The sequence below is a fragment of the Balaenoptera ricei genome, chromosome 4, assembly GCF_028023285.1.
Source record: "Balaenoptera ricei isolate mBalRic1 chromosome 4, mBalRic1.hap2, whole genome shotgun sequence".
Classification (NCBI taxonomy): domain Eukaryota; kingdom Metazoa; phylum Chordata; class Mammalia; order Artiodactyla; family Balaenopteridae; genus Balaenoptera; species Balaenoptera ricei.
Genome location: NC_082642.1, coordinates 152,700,762 through 152,724,014, shown reverse-complemented (window position 1 = coordinate 152,724,014; position 23,253 = coordinate 152,700,762). Strand labels below are relative to the sequence as shown.

The window sequence follows — 23,253 nt, the reverse complement described above, 5'->3', positions numbered from 1 at the left end:
TGGGGGAGTCAAAAGTTATACGTGGATTTTTGACTAAATGGGGGTCGGAACCCACAAGCCCCAAGTTGTTCAAGGGGCAGCCTCATATAAAAAGACACGAATCCAGTGGGTCTCTCACTCCATTCCAATGAGTCTATGTGACACTGTGCAAAGTAAGACTGAACCAACTTCTGAAAGCTAGGAGTTGTCTGGGTAGTGTTTGTGGCCACATTAACAGGCATTTAGCTTCTTTAAAGCAATAAACCAAAGAACCCAACAGAAAAGAATAGGCAGAGAATATGACAGGGTACTCAGAAAAAGGAATTAAAATGGCCAATAAAACATATGAAAACATGTTCAACCTGAGACAAAGAAGTGCAAGCTGCCATTTTCCCACATATCAGTAAGTTTGATGGAGACAGGAAAAAACACACTCATACATCTATTTGTCATAGGAGTATAAATACTCGCAACCATTTTTGGATGGCGACATTTATTAAGATAAACACGGCATACACTCTTTGACCTATCAGTATCCACTACAAGGTATTTACATTCTGGATATGCTTTAAAAAGTATGTGTGGTGGGTATTTTCACAGCAGCATTTTTTGTAGTAATATCAAAAGATAAGAAATAAATGAGGGCTGGGAGCATATTCATGTCATAAAATGCTACTAAAGCTGTTCAAAAGAGTAATATGGAAATGTTACCAATTATATGGTGTGATACCTGTGTAGATTTGATACAAATATATAATCAAATATAAAGATACAAAATTTAATATAAACTGAATGCATATATATATGAATGTGTGTATGTATGCAGCTAATATTTTCTGGAAGGACACAAGAAAACACCTTTCACTTTATACTATTCTGTTGTATTTACATTTCTAACTTGGGCATCAACTCTGCTTCGCTCTCCCTGTCCTTGCTTACCCTAGTGAGAAAGTGGTCATGCAGATCCTGAGTTTGTTTCAGGAACCACTTGAGTTCAACACTTACAAAATTCATCAGTGGAGGGTATAGATCAATAGCTCTCAGCTCTGACGGTGCGCTGGGAGGCCTTAAAATAAAGAAGCCTGACAGTTTGGTCCAACCCCCAAAACTCTTAATTAGTACGAGGTGCATCCTCACACTGGGATTCCTAAGAACCGCCCAAGTGATTCTAAAATGCAGCCAGTGAGTGTTAAGAACCATCAGTACATATTACTTTAATTATTCCTCCATGACAAATAATGACCTAATGGGCTGTATGATAGCACAAATCAAGTGTCTGAGACCATGGGCAGAGTCACCAGCACCTCCTGCCCACATTAGGAACTTGAGGCCCAAATAAAGGCCACATCCATATGCCACGCCTCTCCTACTGTGTGAAAATTAGCTTTTACTGATTTTGTGGTCTTGGCTGAGGTCCTGTTTGTAGGGACTGGGGACTATTCTGGTTTACGTCCTCACATTGTTTTTAAGTTTTAAATAATTAGTTTAAGCCACACTATCCTCCCCCACACTAGCCTTTGAACAAATTTAACTTAACAAAAAAAGATAGGTATCGCTACCTCAACAGATGACATGAAAGCCCATGTACGTTCTTCTGTTAAATTTGCTAGCCACAAAGTCATATCTTGGCAATATTTTCTTAAAAAGTGAATATTAGGTAAGTATTTCCAAAGAATCGATTTAGCAAGCAAGTTTCTCTAGTTCTATGATTAACTTTGCCATTAAGCCAGTTAACAGCCATATAAAATATGTATTTTTGCAAGAATATAGCTGACCAAAAGGAAGGGAAAAATAGCAAATTCCAGAAATAAGTGCTACATAAATATTCACAAACTTAGACATGCTATACACAGCTGCTATCATTTAGGCAAGGTTTCTTTAGATTAAATGACTTACACAAATAAAGTTTGAGTGTAAAATGCACGCACACACTCTCAAGGTAAGCCCAGTCTTGGAGCCTTAATCGAAGTAAATATAACTTCTAAATTTTTAGAAGTTATATCTTCTAAATATAACTTCTAATAAATATAGTAAAATGAGCTCAACTTGAGGGTCTTAACACACAATCTTACTTTTCAAAATATAACTTGAATACAGAATTCCTTAAAAGTAGTATCTGAAGTGTGAGCCATCATATATATTTTTATTTTATTACAAGATATTTTAAAATTTGAGCAGATACAACTGTGACAGAAAACCAGCTTCATACCAAAAATACACTTTCAATTACTTTATCAAGCAAATAAAAATTTCATTTATTTGCTTTTTCTAGTAGTTAATGTACAGTAAAAATTTAATATTGTACAAGACAGACATGTAATTAAGCATACAAAAGGAACATGTATTCAATGTTCAGAAACAAAAGTAAAAATAAATAGCAATGATAAAACTTTGAAAAAAATAATGCACATTTTAATTGTGGAAAATATGATTCTTAATTATATATACAGTTATACTTAATAGAAAGCCATCTCTTTATAATTGCACAAAACACGGGACCAGTAAAGCATAATTTTTATGGCATGTAATACTATAATCCTAGGTTGTTTGTTGCTTAACTCCAGGATATAAACACTTAGGTATGTAATATAATAAAAGGTATGCAGTACTGTTGGAGAAAGATTGTCTTCCTCAACTCATATTAACCTGTAGTAATCCTACAAAAGGCTGTACAGGAAATTTCACAAAAAGAAATATTGAACAATTATTGTGCCCACTCCATGCGGACTAAGCAGCCAAAAATGGGCTTCAAAGTAAATGTGGTGGGGCATTTAATATTTTTATACTAAAAATCATTATTTTTTTCTGTAAAAACACTTTGTGTTTAATAACCATGATCTGCAATCTCAGCACACAAAAAAAAATCCTGGCAAAATGGATGGAGTTGCCGCTTACTTTATTTTCATGAATAAAATATTTCAGGAGATAAGAATTTATAGAAAAGAAACATTAATGCTCAATTACTTACAACTTATCAGGAGTGTTATTCCATTTTTAAAAATCCTGTTTTAAACTTCTCTGTAAGAAAATCAAAGGTAACATTTCCATTTTATTATGGCACAGCCCTCAAGTCAGAGAAAAGTACATTTTGGGGAACCAGAAAAGACTGCACAAAGGTTAGGGGCAACCTGAAAACCTCTTGGTGAAAAACACTTGAGTCCTCTAGGGTAATAAAAAAATATGTGTGACTTAATTATAAATATTTACATTTCAAAGCAGAATCATGAGATAGCTATGTAGCTGCTCAATACCAAATGATTCACAGGCATTTCAAAAGGTGTGATAATGTGTCCACAATATTTGTGTCCACACTTGAATGCATAGAATACAGAAAAGATTATGGTTCTTCAGTCTGTTCCATATCAATATCTATAACAAAGTTGCTTAAATTTTGAAAGCTATACAACCAGAAAGACGGAGCAAATATATTTTATTATCTCACAAAAAATACACTTTAAGTACTACTGATTTCACTCATTTGCTCGACAACTTGTCCTAAGATCTCATCAACTACATCAACATCGTAATTCACTTGCTGAAGATCGAGATCAGGTACAATCATGGCCAGGAGCTGTCCTACGTTAACTCGAAGAGATCGAAGTTTGAGGCTGCAAATACAAACATTACACCTATTAGACGAACATTATAACAATACAGTTTAATATTCAGGTAGGCCTTAAAATTTAAGGGAAACATTAAAATGGAATCTCTGTAGAATGATATACAAACTAAATGAAAAGCAAAACTTCCTCAAGAGAACTAGATTTAACAATTCATTTAACTTAATAATTCATAATTTAATAACTAACTATAATATTTATCTGTTGGTAAGTAGAGTGTTTCATAACACTTAGCAGCTCTGTTTGGTTCCAACTAATACAATTTTAATTCAAGATTGGAGAAAAGATGAACTGGTAAAATACATAAATTACAAGATGTTATTTACAATTGAAAATCTTGTTATCACCTGGAAAACAATAATGATACACTAGTGAGAACACTGGTCTAAGAATAAGAATGTGTCACTTTGAATTTCAGCTTCCTTTTGAGCAAAGTAAATTGAATTGTTCCCTAAAACATGTTCTATGAGATATAAAAGGAAAAAGAAATGGTCCTGTGGTCAAATAAGCTTATACAACTTTGGGTTAAATAATGGTAAAAAAGACTTTTTAAAATGCAGGATTTCTGGGACTTCCCTGGTGGCGCAGTGGATAGGACTCTGCACTCCCAATGCAGGGGGCCTGGGTTCAAACCCTGGTCAGGGAACTAGATCCCACATGCATGCCGCAACTAAGGAGCCAGCGAGCTGCAACTGAGGAGCCCTGGAGCAGCAACTAAGGAGCCCACTTGCTGCAACAAAGGCCCAGTGCAACCAAATAAATAAATATTAAAAAAAAAAAAAAAAGCCTTTTAAAAAAATAAAATGCAGGATTTCTCTGAACCTATCACATGCTAAAGTTCACTAACTATCCGTTTTACTATGCATTTATTATAAACACTGAGAAACCCTGGATTAAATTATCATTATCATTCCTTCCGTTTTCTATACTGTATCTATCTGAATATCCACATTCTAGACCTCAAATTTCTACAACTACACAGCAAGCAGTCTTTGCGTCGAAGATTGAGACGCCTGGGTCAAGAGGATGTCACAGTTGTTTTTGTTCTGCCCCCTCCCAAAATATAAGAAGTCTACATTTAGTTTAGATACTGATCTTTCTAGGGTGGAAATCTCTGAAGGAGCGAGCTGCTCATCCTTGGGTTGACAACGCATAAAAATGTGATTTTAAATATGTTTTTTGTGAGCTTATGTTAAGATTCCATTGGACCTTTGATAAAATTTTACATCATCCCCATACCAGCTGTTTTTTGTCCAAGCTTTCCCACTCATCTTCAATCAGAGGCCCATTTCTATACAAAAAATTAAAAAAGACCAGTATGACCCTACAACCATCTCTGACCTATCCTATCCTTTAAGTCTTTTGACTGTCCTGGCTAATTCCTCCTCTCTACAGGACATACCACAGATCCCTATTTTAGTACACAGAACAGGACTGAGAGAAATATTGTGAGCTCCATATGCAATTTTAAATATTCAAATAGCCACATTAAAAAGTAAAATGAAACAATAAATTTTAGTTACATATAAAATATCACTTCATCATATAACCAAAATATTGAGGCATTTTATTTATTTATTTATTTTTTCATACCAGGGCGTCAAAATCCAGCATGTATTTTATACTTAAAGCACATCTCAATTCAGACTAGCTAGATTTCAAGTGTCAGTGGCCAAATGTGGCTATACTGTCTTGGAAAGCGCAGGTCTAAAAGATCATCAGTTACTCAAAGTTTAGTGTGCAAGTGAATCATCTGGGAGATTGTTTAAAAGTTTCCAATTTAATAAACTGCACTGTGGTCCAAGATCTGCATTTTTACAAGCACCACAGATGCTTGTGGTTCCCATTTTCAGAAACACCAGTTGGGATTTTTTTTTTCTGACCCCTTGCCCCCCCATGCTTATATGTACTGATCTATTCATTCTATTTCCATGAATAGATTTAACGAAATCCTTTAAAACCTTAAGCTAAAAAACTAAGTCATAATATAATTAATGTCAAGTAGGATGGTAAATTATTTCTCAACAATAGTACATTTTAGGTATCAAGTTTTATCATATTAGCAGGAAGAGTTGCACAATTTTTAATGACTATTTTTGTGTGTTTTTTTTTTCTCTCTTGAATGGTTATCAACAGACCACCAACACTGTCAGAACCCCAAGCCCATTTAATATCTTACTGAGAGAGGGTAATCATTCATTTACTGTTTTCTTATTTTCACAGAACTTCTTCCTAATTAATCACCTGTTATTAGGAATCACCTGTAATGGCAATTTTTAGTAATTTTTTGATTTCCTAAAAGTTAAAATTGGGGAAGGAATGTAGTAAAATGAGGTAGCAAACCATAAAGAAATGGTGCCAAGTACAGAAATTAAAGAAATCAAGGTGAAAAAGTAAGTTTCATGAAATAGACCCTTGTCTTCTAGTCACTGCCTAATTCAGCCCATCCTTCAATATCTGGCTCAATTTTCACTTTTTCCCAAAAAACATTCCAAACCACTCTGACCAATCAGAGCTTAATTCCTTTGAAATTCCTATTTCATTTAAGTTCACAAAATTGTTAGTTCCTTGAAGGGAAGAATGATGACATGTACTTCTTTTGTATCTCTGTCTATCATAATGTTGGGATCACAGCAGCCAATAACTTCTTTTGCTAGAACAATCTGTTTGATGTGCACTAGCAAATAAGTATCATGTTAACCAGAACTGCAGCCCTAGCCAAATGCCTCATTTCATGTTACCTTTCCCCATCAGTATAATTTACAGACTCCTCGATGTTACTTGATGTTGACACATCTCCAATTTGTCGACTTGTAGATTTTAATTGTTCGATTTCAGTTTTCAGTTCTTCACACTGCAAACGGATTTGCGATTTTTCCATTTCCAATAATTCAACCTGACAAAAAATTAATTAATTTTATAACTGTACAATTTAAAAATACTAATGTCAAAGTGCAAATTTAAGAAATGTACAAAATCCTGCTTGATGAAAATTACCATCAAAAAATTAGGACACCTCCCCCCTCCAAAAAGAAAACCAACAAAACACACACAAAAAACAACAGCTTTATATAAATAAAGCTTCATTTGTTTAGTTTCAGCTCTGTATCTTTTTATATTAGAAGAATGCAAAATGTCAATTAAAGCATGACTAAAAACAAATGGGACCTAAAAACTGAAAAACCAAGATAAAAATGCCCAAATTATGTTGAGGTCATAGTGACTTTCATTTCTTGCACACCCACCAGCAGTTAAGTTACAACAGAAAACTTATAGTTTTTTATGTATTTTGTCATCTAGCTCCTGAGCCAACACATCAAGCGGAATGTCTGAATGAGCAGTTATGTCGGCAGTATTTCCAGGAAGAAGGGGCAATTCGGTACCATACTGTCGTTTCCAAATTCCTTTTAGCAGAGAAACTCTCCTTTCAAACACCATGTAAATATAATACGTAAAATATTTTTCAAAGGAGCTACCCAAATTTGAACTGGGGGTTCCTCCTTCCTCAGTAAAAGAACCCCAAATAAAGACTACATTTCCAAGGCATCCACTGGCCAGGTGACTAAGTTCTGACAGATGGCATATAAGCAGCTTTCAGAAACTGCACTCCTTCTCTTTCCTGTTGCCTGGAATGCAGATATATGTTGGCTGGACCTGAAGAGCCATCTCAGACCACAAGCGCAGGTTGAGAAGCAAAGCAACGATGCAGAAGGAGCCTGTGTCTCTGACGACTGTGCAGCTGCTACTGTTACGTGGGGTTTTACTTCACCTTCAAAGGAACCTAATCATAACTAATACAGGGTACCTCGATAAAATGAGGTATTGTCATCTACCCTGTGTGGTTATTTTCAGGCTTATTAATAGCGGACGTAGAACTCCCGGCATGTTAGTAACTGAGCGTCTCAGTGGGAATGAGCAGGACGATCCCTCACTGCAGAGCAGTGTCCTGCGCACTACAGGACATTTACCAGACCTGGTTCCCACCCATTCAATTCCAACAATGCCCATCCCTTCAAGACATTTAAGAACCGAAACTGCCCTACACATTTCCATATGCCCCCAGAAGGACCACTCCCAGTTGAGAACCAGTGGAGTCGGTAAATGGAAATATGATTAAGTGATTTATGCCCATCTAGCAACTGGCAGTTAAGCTTTAGATGCCCCTGGACTCCCACGGCTCTCACTATGCTGAATGACGTAACTCACCTCACTTTTATACTGGTCCCTCTCAACACTGCATTTGTCCAGCTGTCTAAATACATCATCAAGCTGCACAACCATCTCATCCATTTCACTTTTACTCTCGCTACTGGAACACTGACTGCATTCAGCCTTTACATGTTGCTGCACACTACACTGTTTTTTCAGCCTTTCTATTTCTTCCAAAGCTTGCCGATACTGAGATACCATATGGTCTGGACTTTCAGATTTGCCATTAATACTTTCAAGTAAAAATACAGCATCAGTTTCAGTAGACTGATGGCAAGTTTCCTTCTTCACGTATTTGTCATTCATTTCCAGTATCCTCTGCTGTAACACTTTGATTTGGTCAGTAAACATGTGGCACTGTCTTTTATAATTTTCTTTTTCTTGGGTGACAAGAAGCAGCTCATTTCTTAGTTCATTTAATTGGCAACCAGCATCACCAGCAGATTTATCAAAGATTTCCTGGGTTTCATGTGTCTTTCCTTCAGTTTCCACACAGGATGGCAGTTTGGCTGTGTCATTTCTCACATCTATCTCATCTTCAATAGTTTCTTCCTTTTTAACGACTAAACTTGGTACTTCAGTCTGGGTGGCTGCAGTGGTTCCCTGATTGCACCTGGATGATGAGGTGCCTGTTGAACTAGCCTGGCCACACGGTTCATTATCACCCACAGGCTCCACCTGAACACCGCTTTGCTCCATGTGACTCTGTTGCAATTTCACTTCAATATCATCGTCTACTGCAGGCTTGGGAGTACTGTTTTCTTCTAAGATGATGACATCTTCATCATCATCATCATCTTTATAAGAATTTTCAAATGCTGGATTACTCAATCTGCGATTCTTTGCATTCAAAATTGAGGAACGAGTAGAGAGTCTCCGTTTCAGGCTGGAAAAAATTTTATATATGAAATATAAGATTATAAAATGTAGATATGGAAAAAATAGACGACCTTGAAGTAATCTAACTATCTTGAAATTCTAAGAAATGCCCATGTTCATTTTTTTAAAAAATGATATATTACACAGTACTGCCCAATGATTTAATGAAGTAGAGATTATTTTCTCCTTTTACAGATAAGGAAACAACTATTGAGACCTCTTTTTAAAAGTACCACATCCTTATACTGCCAAATATCTCTTCATTTGATGTCTTCTGGCATTTCAATGTAACATGTCTGAACAGAATGCCACCACCCACCCCAGGGCAGCTCTCTGAATTCCAGAGCTCAGTGAATGACACTGCCATTCCCGTTTGCCCATCATAATTTTTATCAACATTCAGTGATCAAAGGTGAACCACAAAGTAAACCAGCATGCCCTATCCTTTCATGGAAAACAATTTCCCCTGCATTAAAAATTGCCTCATTTTCTTCATTTGCTTAGTTTTCTGTGAATTTATCACCAATTGATTACTTTTTGCCTCACTTAGAGGGATATTTGTACTGATTTGCTATTTGGGCCTTATGTGTTAAGACCTCATCTCTCAAGAAGGATTTTCCCCTTTCTTAGGCTTACTCTCTCATATGGAGGGAGAGGGCATAATCTCTAATAAAATCTTGAGAAAGGGTACATATGACATAAAGAAATGTGAAATTTTGCATGGTGAAAATATCTTTATTCACACCTCTCAAGTTCACTGCTGGCTTGAAAAATATAGACTTCCAGGTTGGGAATTACTTTCTCAAAACTTTAAAAGCATCAATCCATTGTTATCTACCATTCATTGTTCCTGCCATTCTGATTCCTGATCTTTTGAATACAGCCTGTGTTTTTCCTCTCTGAGATATTTCTTACCTTTTCCAGCCACTATGCTGTGTATTTAGTGGCAATTAAGTCTTTCTTATATAATTTCCCCCCCCTTTGTTCTCTGATTTCCCACTCTGAAATGTCCTTATTCAGATGTTGGCCCCTCCAGTACGTCATCTCTTCTTTTTTCTATCTTCCAACCATTTATCTTTTCGTTCTAGGAGATTTATCTGTTAAACATCTACCCACCTCTCAATAAATTTCACATGGTTTCTTCTACTCCCTTTGTTTCAGTTTTGTACATCTGGGGATCCTCGGCTATACTTCTATTTCAGACTAGAAGCAGTGAGGTCTGGGCATGTGAAGGATGCTCAGGCTGTCATCATCTTCTAGAGCTTTTCTCTTGGGAGCCCAGTGAGGGAAGGAAGGGAGGGGGATTGCTTGCCATTCAGTATTCAAACTTTCCCTTACTTCTTCTGTTTCCAAAACAGTGGCTCACCCACATCTTCAGCAGTAGAAACTGCTCCAGAAAGTAAACTCCCTCCCTTCTGACAGAGGAAGAGAAGCAGCACTGCTGGACTTCGCAGGCTGGAAAGAGGTCTAGGGAACTACTCTTCCTTAAACTTTCATACAAGCTTCCTGTTCTCACCCCTATTTTCCACCTTCAGAAGTTCCCAATGCTTCCAAGTTCTGAGACTGTCTAGGGATCAATGGAGTTAAGCATTTAATTGGAAGTTGTCCTATTATTTTTCTTACCAGGCCAATTCCTATTTGTCTCTCTCAAGACTTAGTTTAGGTACACCTTTCCACAGACTTTGGCTCTATGAATTTAAGAATAAATACAGGCTTTAAAAATTAATGAAGGGGACTTCCCTGGTGGTCCAGTGGTAAAGAATCCTCCTTCCAATGCAGGGGACGCTGGTTCGATCCCCGGTCGGGGAACTAAGATCCCACATGCCGCGGGGCAACTAAACCCATACACCACGACTACTGAGCCCCCGTGCCTCAACTAGAGAGCCTGCGTGCTGCAAACTATAGAGCCCACGTGCTCTGGAGCCCACACCACAACAAAGAGAGAAAACCCACATGCCACAACTAGAGAGAAGCCCACGCACAGCAGCAAAGAGCCCGCGTGCTGCAACTAAGACCCGACACAGCCAAAAATAAAATAAATAAATAAATATTTTTTAAAAATTTAATGAAAAATTTTACTCTATTCTCTTCTTCCATTTTGATGGCAGTCACGTCCGAAATTAAATTCCATTATCGCGTCTGTAACATTACAAATTTTACTTTTTCTTACTTTGTCTGGAACCATCTTTATGAAGAAAAGCCAACATTACGGAGACTAGTTAAAAAAAAATTCACACATGTTCTCAGTTAAGTAGCAATCCAGCCACAAAAGAAGACCTCAAAATGTAGGCTATAAACAGCAAACTATTTCAAAACATGCCCTCCCTGATGTATCTATGTGTGAAGACAATTTCTAATCTTTTCTGCATTTTCAAAAATCCTTTTAAGAATTTAATGAAGGCTACAAAACCTCTGGGAACACCTGGCCTCACTATTTCAGGGAATCTTGTTTCCATGTTTCTCTTTCAATAACAAATATCAGACGGAGTCAGTCTAATGTCCTAGTTCACTGGCAGCACGCCCCTTTTCACCTGTGTTCATTCTATCCCCGTTGAATGGGCCACCCGTGCAGAGTACTGCTTTCAGAATTTCAGGAACCAACCGAAGTACCACCTCATCTAAAGCCTTCCCTGACCATTCCAGTCAAAAGAGCTAACTGTTCAATTCATGTATCACTCACACCTTTCTTTCTCTTCCTTCTCCATCCACTCATCCGAAGTACACAGCATGTCATGGGCTCTGCTAAGAACTTATGGGTCACATTTGACATTACAGCGTTGTACTGTTAACTGCTTCAGGTTTTTCTTTACTCAGATACTGATAATCTTAAAAGCAGGAATTTTCATACTATACAGAATTTCAAAGAGGTGACAATTTGATCAATCTCCACAATAAAAACAATTAATATTCTTTTAATTGATTTAAACAGGTAACGTAAGTGGGGTGGGGGTAAGTTCAGACAATGAAAGCAAAGTAACTTGTCCTTAAGGCTTTTCACATGCATGTAAACTACACTTTCTTAGAAGTGTATTACTGCATTGAAGTGTCAAGTAAAGGCTGTTTAATATTCATTCCCCAAATGGAAAAACACATTTTAGCCACTGACCTGTTATTCTCAGGTTCAGACTGGGGTGAACCTCGATGATTATTTATAAGTCTCGTTGCGTAAGTATTTGCCGCTTCTGAAAGATGTCCTCTTGCAACATTTTCCTTAATGGGAGGAAAGCTTTGACTTGACACAGGAGTTGTTGGAAACAAGAGTTCAGCAGGAATCTGTTGAAGGCAAAAAAAACTGATCTTAAAGAAATTTTTAAAGTGTATCATGTTCCAAACACAAGATATTCTTTCCCCTTTCCCCCATCCCAGAAGGCACTGAGAACTATCCTAACCACATGAACTCCTTGTGCTATACCAGACCAGGGAGTGACAAACAACAGGCCAAAGAGCCAAATCCAGCCTGCAAGTGAGCTAGGAATGGTTTTACATTTTTAAAGGCATGAACAAAACAACAAAACAAAGAAAGAACATGACAGAGAGACTGTATATGGTCCACAAAGCCTAAAATATTTACTATCTGGCCTTCTACTGAAAGATCTGCTGACCTCGGACTATATAGAACGTATAGAGATATAATAAAAACTTATTTTTCTAAGAGAAAGAAATTGAGGATAAAGTCACAAAGACACTGCCTTTAAAAACCAAAGTAAGAAAAAAAAAAAAAAAAAAAAAAAAAAAAAAAAAAAAAAAAAAAAAAACCAAAGTAAGCCCACTATTCTTTTTCTCCCAGTTCTGTTCTCACCCTCAAACCCTCAGCCTTTATACAAGAAAACATTTCAATGTAATGATAAGCACACATACACAACTGCAGCAGACCACAACTTCTGATACAAGAAGTACAACTGCCTATTTATACACTCAGAAAAAGCTCAACACCATTAAGCATTAAGAAAGATAGGGGGTATGGAAGGACTTCCCTGGTGGCACAGTGGTTAAGACTCCACACTCCTGATGCAGGGCACCTGGGTTCGATCCCTGGTCAGGGAACCAGATCCCAAATGCATGCTGCAACTAAGAGTTCGCATGCCACAACTAAGGAGCCGGCAAGGCACAACTAAGGAGCACGCCTGCTGCAACTAAGACCTGGCCCAACCAAATAAATAAAATAAAATATATACATTTAAAAAAAGACAGGGGTATAGATTAAGAAATAAAAACTACTATGTATAAAATAGATATGGACTTCCCTGGTAGCACAGTGGTTAAGAATCCACCTGCTAATGCAGGAGACACGGGTTCAAGCCCTGGCCAGGGAAGATCCCACATGCCGCGGAGCAACTAAGCTTGTGTGCCACAACTACTGAGCCTGAGCTCTAGAGCCCTCGAGCCACAACTACTGAGCCCACGTGCCACAACTACTGAGCACACGTGCTGCAACTACTGAAGCCCACGCACCTAGAGGCCATGCTCTGCAACAACAGAAGCCACTGCAATGAGAAGGCCGCACACCGCAACGAAGTGTAGCCCCCGCTCACTGCAACCAGAGAAAGCCCGCGCACAGCAACGAAGGCCCAACACAGCCATACATACATACGTACATACATAAATACGTAAATAAATAAATAAATGCAACAAGGATGTATTGTACAGCACAGGAAATTATAGCCATTATTTTGTAATAACTTTTATTGGAGTATTATCTGTAAAAATTCTGAATCACTATGTTGTACACCTGAAACTAATATAATATTGTAAATCAACCGTACACTATGGTTGAAGGGTCAACACTATAGCTTTGGTCCAGGTTAGTACTAGCATGTGGCTCCCTGGGTCTTCCTATGAACTTTTCCTTGACTGTCTACCTAACAATAAGATTCTTAAAAGAATATCTGCCTTTCCTCAGAAGATGCCCAACTGAATAATAAAATTGAGAAGTTTGAGTGAAGTTGTGGGTTAGAAGTCAGTATTGGGAAAGAGGGTAAGAAGGGGTACAAGAGAAGAGAAATGTGAACTGAATGAACGAGATTGCTTCAATTTGTTATGTAACTCCTAAGCTTAAAATTGAGTATTAAATTAATCACAACACAATACAAGACACAGCTATAAAATGGAAGGCCTAATTACCCGAGGGATTGCTTCTGGTTGTCTGATCCTGAATTTTTCCTTGTCTCTTAAAAAAAAAAAAAAAAAAAAGAGAGAGAGAAAAGAAAAAGAAAAATGTATTTAAATTTACTTCATTATGATTTTTCAATTCTGTTTTCGAATGACATACTTGCCATTTCACTACTAAGTCAGTAAGATAGGTACACTGAACTTTGCTTCAATTTTGTTATAATCAGTGGTAAGCCCTCAGGCAGGGAAGTACTTTCCACCTCTTATCTCAGCAACACCCTAATGTCTTCCACTCCTGCTACTGGACTTATCTTTATGAACAGTGCACTATAAATCAAAACCACCCAGAAGATCTTCATCAACTCAGCCTTCCGTGTGCAGTACATAAGCCTAACGTTCACCATGGTTCACTATCGTTCCCCAGCTTCTCTCTCCCACCTCTATTTTCCATTATCCCCATTCACGTATTTACTGTAGTTAAGCTGAACAAACTATTGCTTCCTACCCAACAAATCCTACCTTTCCTTCAAGGCCTATTACAAAAATGTCCTTCATGAATTTTCCTGATCCATTTCCCCATCCCCAACCAGAAGTAATTTCTCCTTATGCGCTTCCTCACAGGACTGGATCATGCCTTTTACGGGAGTCGTCAACTTCAAATTGGTAATACACACATCTCACTTTCCCCGTTAGACTATGAGCTCATAAAGGGCAGTATTCACTTTTGATTCATTGGTGTATAGTCCAAAAGCACAAAACTATACTGCATATTCAAAGTATCTTGTAGATAGGACAGCAATAAACAGCAGGCATCCACAGTATAAACTTTAAAAGCACTTGATGTTATGCACTCCGCATCATATCTTTTTTTTTGGACTCAATCTTTTTTGGCTATACTGCTTTATCTTGGAGAAATATCAACTAATGCTGCAGACACACCACTGTTGATGATCTGGGTATTATTTTCCCATCATACATTAATATAACACTCACTTCTTTTTGTAGGTTTTTTCATAAGTGGGATGCACCAAATCTTCATCTTCAGGTTCTTCTGGAACATCACAATTTCTAGTCAGAAAAATCACATGGGAATAACACGTCACCAGCGCCTATTCATACACCTTGAACAGTACTTTCTGCCTTTCCAAAAAGGCTACTACCAACTATATGGTACCTGAACTGTGGGTCAGGGTTATTGGAGCAATACCATTTTTCTGGAAGTTGATCTATCCCATCTGGTAATTTTCGCCACTTTAGACAGGAATCACATTGAACCCATGTCTGATCAGGACGTTTCCTGTAACAAAATAGCAACTAAATATTAGCATGGAAATATGGATCTAAGTACTTCACTAGACTTTCCACATCATTTCTACCACAGAATGCCCCTATTATTTAATTCTGTCCCTGAAAATTCTGGAACATTTGACAGTGAGTTAAGATTTTAAAAACAACAATTTTGGCTACCACTGAAGGTTAAAAGTGACAGACCAATTTAAACAAAGTGACTTAGTCTTGTTTAATAGCATACTATTACATTTTTTCTATAATAAAAACTAAAAAACTTAGAAAATACTACAAATGCCTTGCCCTGAAATTTAAGTTAGCATCTGCAGTGTCAAATCTAATATACTTACTAGCACAATAAACCATTCAAAGTACAGAAAATAGGCAAGTTGTATTATTGTAATTTATGCAATTTTTATAACTGTATTACATTTTACCCTCTATTATAGCACAGTTCTGAATAACTTAAATGTATATATTCTTTTAGTTTATAAAAGGCTTTCGAGTTATGGGATTTATTTCTTACTATGGATTAGATTCAAAAGTTTATGAACATTGTAAAATCGCCATGCCCTCCAATATCACATCTTGATATTATAGTCACTTATTATTTTTTAAATGTACTTACTGTATATCTTCAACCAGCAAAGTCAGAGGATATTCTGCATTTTTCTTCACTTTCATTTCATTCCAGTAATCATTGAGCTTATCTCCTAGTGCTGTTATTGTAAGCCTTAAAAAAAAAGTAAATTATAAAATCAATTCAAGAAAAAAAAAAAGATAAAGATTAAATCTTTGACAAACAGAGAAAGCATAAACAACCTGGTACTGATCATGTGAACACAGGGGGAGGGGCCTCCAAAAGGCATAGTTAAGAACACTTAAAGTAATGGCAATTTTCTCTAAGGATGTAGATAAGTTCATAGAACAGAGCCAGGACCATCTAGGAATAAGACAGACAATACTAACACTTTGGGTCCTCTGTTGAGGAAGTGTGTTGCAGACCAGCTACTGGGAGAACCACAGGCTTTCTGAATTTCACCCCAACCAACAAACTTACAAGCTTCAATGCAAACCAGAATGCAGCTGTTTGCTTTATGAAAGTATGCAACCATTACCAGCAAGTATAATTCAAAATAGCTTCTGTCCCACAATTAAGACTTTCACTTTTCCCACAATAAGGTGTCAGTAAAAAAGCAAATCAACAGGACCTACTGAGATAAACATGACTACGGCCATAATTGAATAATCATTTGTTAATGAGTTAAGTATCTACTGTGCCAGGACTGTCTGCACACACAAGATACAGTCAGTGTAACATCTTAAATTCAAAACAGACAATGTGATCCCTATCAAATTACCCATGACGTTTTTCACAGAACTAGAACAAATAATCCTAAAATTTATATGGAACCACAAAAGACCCAGAATTGCCAAAGCAATCCTGAAAAAAAAAAAGAAAAAAGCTGGAGGCACAACCCTTCTGGACTTCAGAAAATACTACAAGGCTACAGCAATAAAAAGTGTGCTACTGGCACAAAAACAGACATATAGATCAATGGAACAGAACAGAGAGCCCAGAAATAAACTCACACACCTACAGTCAATTAATCTTTGACAAAGGCAAGAATATACAATGGAGAAAAGACAGTCTCTTCAGCAAGTGGTGTTGGGAAAGCTGGAAAGTCGCATGTAAATCAATCAAGTTAGAACATTCCCTCATACCACACACAAAAATAAACTCAAAATGGCTTAAAGACTTTAATATAAGACATGACACCATGAGACACCTAGAAGAGAACACAGGCAAAACACTGACATAAATCGTAACAATGTTTTCTTAGGTCAGTCTCTCAAGGCAAGGGAAAAAAAAAAAGCAAAAATAAACAAATGGGATCTAATCAAACTCACAAGCTTTTGCACAGCAAAGAAAACAAAAAGACAACCTACGGAATGTGAGAAAATATTTGCAAAGGATACAACTGCCAAGGGCTTAATTTCTAAAATATACAAACAGCTCATACAACTCCGTAACAAAAAAACAACCCAATCAAAAATTGGGCAGAAGATCTAAATATACATTTTCCCAAAGAAAACATACAGATGGCCAACAGGTACATGAAAAGATACTCATCATCACTAATTATCAGAGAAATGAAAATCAAAAAGACAGTGAGGCATCACCTCACGCCGGTCAGAATGGCCACCATCAAAAAGTGTACAAATAATAAATGCTGGAGAGGGTGTGGAGAAAAGCAAACCCTCCTACACTGCTGCTGGGAATGTAAATTGGTGGAAGCACTGTGAAAAACAGTATGGAGGTTCCTTAAAAAACTAAAAATAGAGTTACCATATGATCCAGCAGCACCACTCTTGGGCATATATCTAGAGAAACCTATAATTCATAAAGATAGGGCTTCCCTGGTGGCGCAGTGATTAAGAATCTGCCTGTCAATGCTGGGGACACGGGTTCGAGCCTTGGTCTGGGAAGATCCCACATGCCACGGAGCAACTAAGCCCATGCACCACAACTACTGAAGCCCGCGCGCCTAGAGCCCGTGCTCCGCAACAAGAGAAGCCACCACAATGAAAAGCCTGCGCACCGCAATGAAGAGTAGCCTCCGTTCGCCGCATCTAGAGAAAGCCCACGCGCAGCAACAAAGACTCAATGCAGCCAAAAAAAAAATTAATTAATTAAAAAAATTTTTTAAATAAACAAATAAAAATCAAGACTTAAATTCTGTACTGACAGGTTAATATTAGATATATCTATCCCCATTCATTATCTCTATTTTTCCCCACCAGGAAGCCCCACTATCACAACATATAAACATCCAAATAAGAATGTATCATCTCCCCTCCCAAATATGGTTCTCCTTTCATATCACTTTTTCAGTTCTTCCTCGTCTCCTTTTCTTATCACCTTTATTCCTCAATCCATGAGACTGCACCCATTTCTGTTGAAAATATACCTAGCAGTGGAACTGCGGGGTCATAGGGATGGGCACTGATGTTCAGCTTTACTCAACAGTCTAGTAACTTTCAAAGATGATCAACAATTTTCACACCCAACAGCACGTACAGGAGTACCAACTGCCCTACATCTTATCAACATTTGCTATATCTTATTCATTTTAGATAATTTTTCCATCTTGATCTAATATATCAATACTTTTTGCATCTTGTTAAAAAAAAACCCACCTAAATTAAAGGTTATGAAACTATTCTTGTTTTCATTTCATTTTTGCCTTTCTCATTTAGGCTTAAAATCCATCTGGAATTGATTTTTTGCTTCATATAAGGAGGAGAAGTTAATGTTCATTTTGTTCATACAGGTAGTTGAACCATCATTTTTAGAAAGATGATCATTTTCCTACTACACCTTTGTCATAAATCAGCTGACCATATGTATAAAAAGCAGGGATTTGTTTCTGGCTTCTCTATTCTATTTCACTAGACTATTTTTTCATTAATACCACTCTTTCACTACAGCTTTTTAAGTACTGATATTTAGTAGTATGAGTCCTCTTGATTTGTTGTTCTTTGTCTTAACTATCTTTGGTCTTCTGACTTTCCACATAAAGTTTAAATTAAGCTTGTTAACATACACACACACCTGCTGGGATTTTTTTTTAACCTGGAATTGTATTTAATTACTTTGGAGAAAAAAATGACATTTTATAATATTCAGCCTACCAACTCCTGAACCTGGTATACCTATTTATTCAGATTTGAAATTTCACTCCACAATGTTTTATAGTTTTGTGTGTTGAGGTCTTTGCATATTTTATTTACTCCAAAGCACTTGCTTTTTTGATGTTATTATGTGTAAAATTTTTTTGAATCTCATGGTTGTTTCTTTTTTTTTTTTTTGCTGGTAAACAAACTTCTGAATACTTCTTATCTAGCAATCTTAGACTCTGTATTACATTGCAGATTATTTTGGACTTTCTATATACTTGATACTGTCACCTACAGAAAATTATTTATTCCTTTCCAACCCTTATACTTTCATTTCTTTCTTTTTTGCCTTATTTGTTCTGGTTATTTCCTCAAGAACAATGGTGAATAGCTGATAACCTTATCTTACTCCCACTCTTAAGGGGAAAACTGTCAATAATTCACCATTAGGAACTGCTGTTTTTTTGCTAAATAGTCAGTATTGCTAATATGCCCTTTCTATTAATGGTTTTGTAAGAGTTCCCTTTTTTCCTACATCACAAATTGATATTGTGGTTTCTCAAGTGCTTTTTCTGCACCTATGAAAATAACCATGAGATTTTTCTTTAACATCAATGTGATGAATTACATTGAATTTTGAATAGTAAAAACCACATGTGCCATCTTGGAATACAATCCACTTGGTTTTAACGTATTATTCTTTTTACAAGTCACTAAATGGTATCTGCTGTTTAATTAAGATTTTTATATCTTAATCATGAAAGAGTGACATAAATTTTCTTTCTTGTAATGCATTCGTGAGTTCACTACTAGTTATGTGGTGTCTTAAAACCTTTAATGATTGTGTAAGCTGGCGCCGCCATATCCTTAAATGTTTGAAAGTATGTGGGAAATTTTTAATTTGATTCAGTTTGAAAGGAAGGTGTCCATATCATCTAAAATGGTCTAAAATTGTTCATGCTACCCCTCTATGTTTTTCTGTCTGTAGATCTGTAGTAATGTCCTCCTTTTCCTTTCTGATATTGATGATTATTTTTTTCCTTAGTCTTGCCAGATGCTTATAGACTGTTAATCTTACCAAAGAACAAACTTTGGGCTTTTGATTGTGTCCATTATCAACTTATTGTCTTCCAGTTCCAAACAGGGGTTTTTTTGGTTCAGTTTTGTGATAATGGAGCTTGATCCTGTAAACATTCATCCTTTGCCAGCCTGAGGAATGTTACACTGGGTTAACGGGGCAATGAACCTACCAGGTGAGAACAGCAAGACACATGGCCTTCAGGTCTGGTGCTCCATTATTATTTGGCTGGAGCCCATGGCCTCCCAAAGGAGCTCCAGCTGTGCTTTCAGGCCACGCTCCTCCCTCCAGCAGCAGGAACCAGTTCCAGCATATACTCACACCCTTGGGCAAAGACAGGTCTCCTCTACAGAACAGCTCCAGCCCAAGCCCACCCACATCCCCTGGCAACAGCAGGCCATGTCTACAGACCCAGACTGGCCAGGCCTTCTGGCAAGCTTTTTGCCATGGCAGGTAGCCTGTTCCTGTGTTTGTTATGACCTCTACAAAGAGATCTGAATCTCCGACATCAGGGACCGGGGACCCTCTCCTAGTTCCTTTATTTTCTACTCTTTTTCAACCTAGAGGTAACACCTGCTGTTTTGTATCAGCTAGTTCTGGACATCTACTGTCCTCTTTTACCTCTCTGAGTGATCACCTTCTACTCCCTATATTTTCCCTGTTCAGATAACAGGGGTAGCTTCTGTCTCAGGACTATACTCTGAATATTTATTGACTTTCTCTATTGTGTGTTTCCTAATTTGCTGATTTTGCTCTTTATCATTTCCCTCCTTCCACTCTGTTTTTATATGAAGTTTGCATTCTTCTTCATAATATACGCTCATTAGGACAACTGTTTGTGCTTCCTAAATTTACACGTAAAATTGATGGTCGTACTTATTTTATGGCTTCTGATCACTCTTAAAAGATATGAGCATTTCTGTCTCAAGTACATAGGACTAAGTTATCTTAAAGTTCCCATCCAAGATCAACGTTTCTGGATTTTATATTACACAAAAAAAATGTTACCAAGAAAGCAGGAACTTCCTCTCTTCAGTACAAATCTCAAAAGTACTTCATCAGTAAAGACAGAGGAGAATATATTTCTATTTGTGACGGAGTAGAATACAATCCCCAGGGATGAGAAAATGATTACATGCGTTTTCTACGCAAGCTTCCCACAAAACAGAAAGAAATCCAGCTTAGAAAAAGTTATGAAAGTATTTCCAAAATAAATTGTAAGAAGGCAGTCATTTAAATAGGTAACATACCTGTATTCGTTAGTATAATCAAAATCTTGTTTATTATGAGTCGGCTTTAGGAAATAACAGTCTATAATCCCCACTACTCCAACACCCATGTTGTTTGCCTGAAAAATGAAACTGGCATTTTAAACATGAAACATGATGCTCCAAACAATTATCCCTTCACCAAGATTTAAGATCTGTATGAAACATTTTCCTATATTTTATCTCATGATTCTCATGACATTTAGATTGAAAAACAGTGTCTGGTAGGTAATTTACCTTTCTGGGAGCTAACTCCTAAACATGTAACAACAGCTTTCCTCCAAAACCACTTCCACTGTTATCAAGTATTCATGTAGACAAGTATTATCATTCCCGATTTTACACTAGGGAAAAAAGATGCCCTCTACTGGGATGCAATTTCTTAGCTACTAAAAACCACAACTAACTCCTTCCTGTATCCATAGTGCCTAGCAAAGGCTTTGGCACATAATATTCCGTAAGTTTGTTAGATAAAAATTAAAGACATTTATCCAAAGTTACACATTCAGTTGTTAATTGTGATGAAGTAAAAACTTTAATTCAACTGACCTAGGTTTTTTTTTAAACCTGCTAGCTAAAACACTGAACTCAAAGTATCTGAGTCATTTTCTGATTATCTACATGTGATTAACACATGTACTTTGTTCACGACTATAGCTGAGTCTAAGTATAAAGAGAAAAAGTGAAATATTGCCTTATGAGAATTTTCATAGATACAACTATAGACAAAACCATGAAAACCTAATCATAATGCTACTCCACTAAAAACCATCAGTGGTTCCTCATTTCGTACAACTTGTAAACCACAGAACCCTTCAATCTTAGTTCTTTTTCACCTCCTTTCTGGCCTCATCTTCCTCTCTCCCATTCCCCACTTACCACCTGGTCCAGGCATAATAACTCCCTTAATGATGCCATCCTCTCAGAAGCCTCTTTCTTTTCCTTTGCAGACACATTCCTTTCTCTGTCTAGAAAGCTCTTGCCAGACTTTCCAAAACAGTAAATCAACTCAGTCTCATCTCAATCACCACTTTCTCCAAGAAGCCCTTTCTGCTGCTCCAAGGATATACCACATTCCCCTCATGAGAAAGAGCTCTGGGGCTTCCCTGGTGGCACAGTGGTTGAGAATCTGCCTGCTAATGCAGAGGACACGGGTTCAAGCCCTGGTCTGGGAAGATCCCAGATGCCACGGAGCAACTAGGCCCGTGAGCCACAACTACTGAGCCTGCGCGTCTGGAGCCTGTGCTCCGCAATGGGAGAGGCCGCAATAGTAAGAGGCCCGTGCACCGCGATGAAGAGTGGCCCCCGCTCGCTGCAACTGGAGAAAGCCCTCGCACAGAAACGAAGACCCAACACAGCCAAAAATTAATTAATTAATTAATTTAAAAAGAAAAAAAAAAAAGAGCGAGCTCTGGGGGCATGTGCTGTACCTTTTCATCTTTTTATGCTGAGCATCTAGCGTGGAAAATCATACCAAGTGTTTAATAAATGTTTACTGAATCCAAATACTACGACCAGTCCATCTTCTGGTAAAGAAAAACATTAAAAGTTGGCTGTAGGGCTTCTCTGGTGGCACAGTGGTTAGGAATCCACCTGCCAATGCAGGGGACACAGGTTCCATCCCTGGTCCGGGAAGATCCCCCATGCCGTGGAGCAACTAAGCCCGTGTGCCACGACTACTGAGCCTGTGCGCCTAGAGCCCGTGCTCTGCAACGAGAAGCCACCGCAATGGGAAGCTCGCGCACAGCAACGAAGACCCAATGCAGCCAAAAATAAAATACATTTACTTAAAAAAAAAAAGTTGGCTGTAAAAGCTTATTTTTTACAAGGTTAAACTTAACCAGAAATTATATATAATGCAAATTTAACTGGGTTGGAAAAATGGATTATGTACCTTAAGTCAAACACTTGAGAAATAAGGCCTATTACCAAAAATACATTTCCAATTACCAGTGAAATTCAGAACTTTATAATTATACAGTATTTCTGGCAAAAATTACTATTCCAATTATAAATAAAACTTAGCATTTTAAATAAGTTATTGATACCTTGTATCATGGTTGTCATATTTCTGGATTTATTTTTCTAATTGAAATCAGTGGTTATAAAGAAGAGCCCAACAAAGTTCATTTACTTTTTAAAA

General features: G+C 37.3%; 1 protein-coding gene across 1 annotated transcript in view; it reads right to left on the bottom strand.

Moving 5' to 3' along the window:
* Positions 1-458: 458 nt before the first annotated feature.
* The window catches only part of MORC3 (MORC family CW-type zinc finger 3), a 41,612-nt gene continuing 18,817 nt past the window's right edge, over positions 459-23,253 (bottom strand). Inside the window, exons 9-17 of the mRNA XM_059921505.1 lie at positions 21,093-21,190; positions 15,712-15,816; positions 14,971-15,093; positions 14,790-14,864; positions 13,809-13,854; positions 11,794-11,960; positions 7,806-8,694; positions 6,341-6,495; positions 459-3,587 (exon numbers count right to left, since the gene is read on the bottom strand). Of these exons, the coding sequence (XP_059777488.1) occupies positions 3,434-3,587; positions 6,341-6,495; positions 7,806-8,694; positions 11,794-11,960; positions 13,809-13,854; positions 14,790-14,864; positions 14,971-15,093; positions 15,712-15,816; positions 21,093-21,190 (1,812 nt within the window). The 3' untranslated portion in view covers positions 459-3,433. The remainder of the gene's footprint in view (positions 3,588-6,340; positions 6,496-7,805; positions 8,695-11,793; positions 11,961-13,808; positions 13,855-14,789; positions 14,865-14,970; positions 15,094-15,711; positions 15,817-21,092; positions 21,191-23,253) is intronic.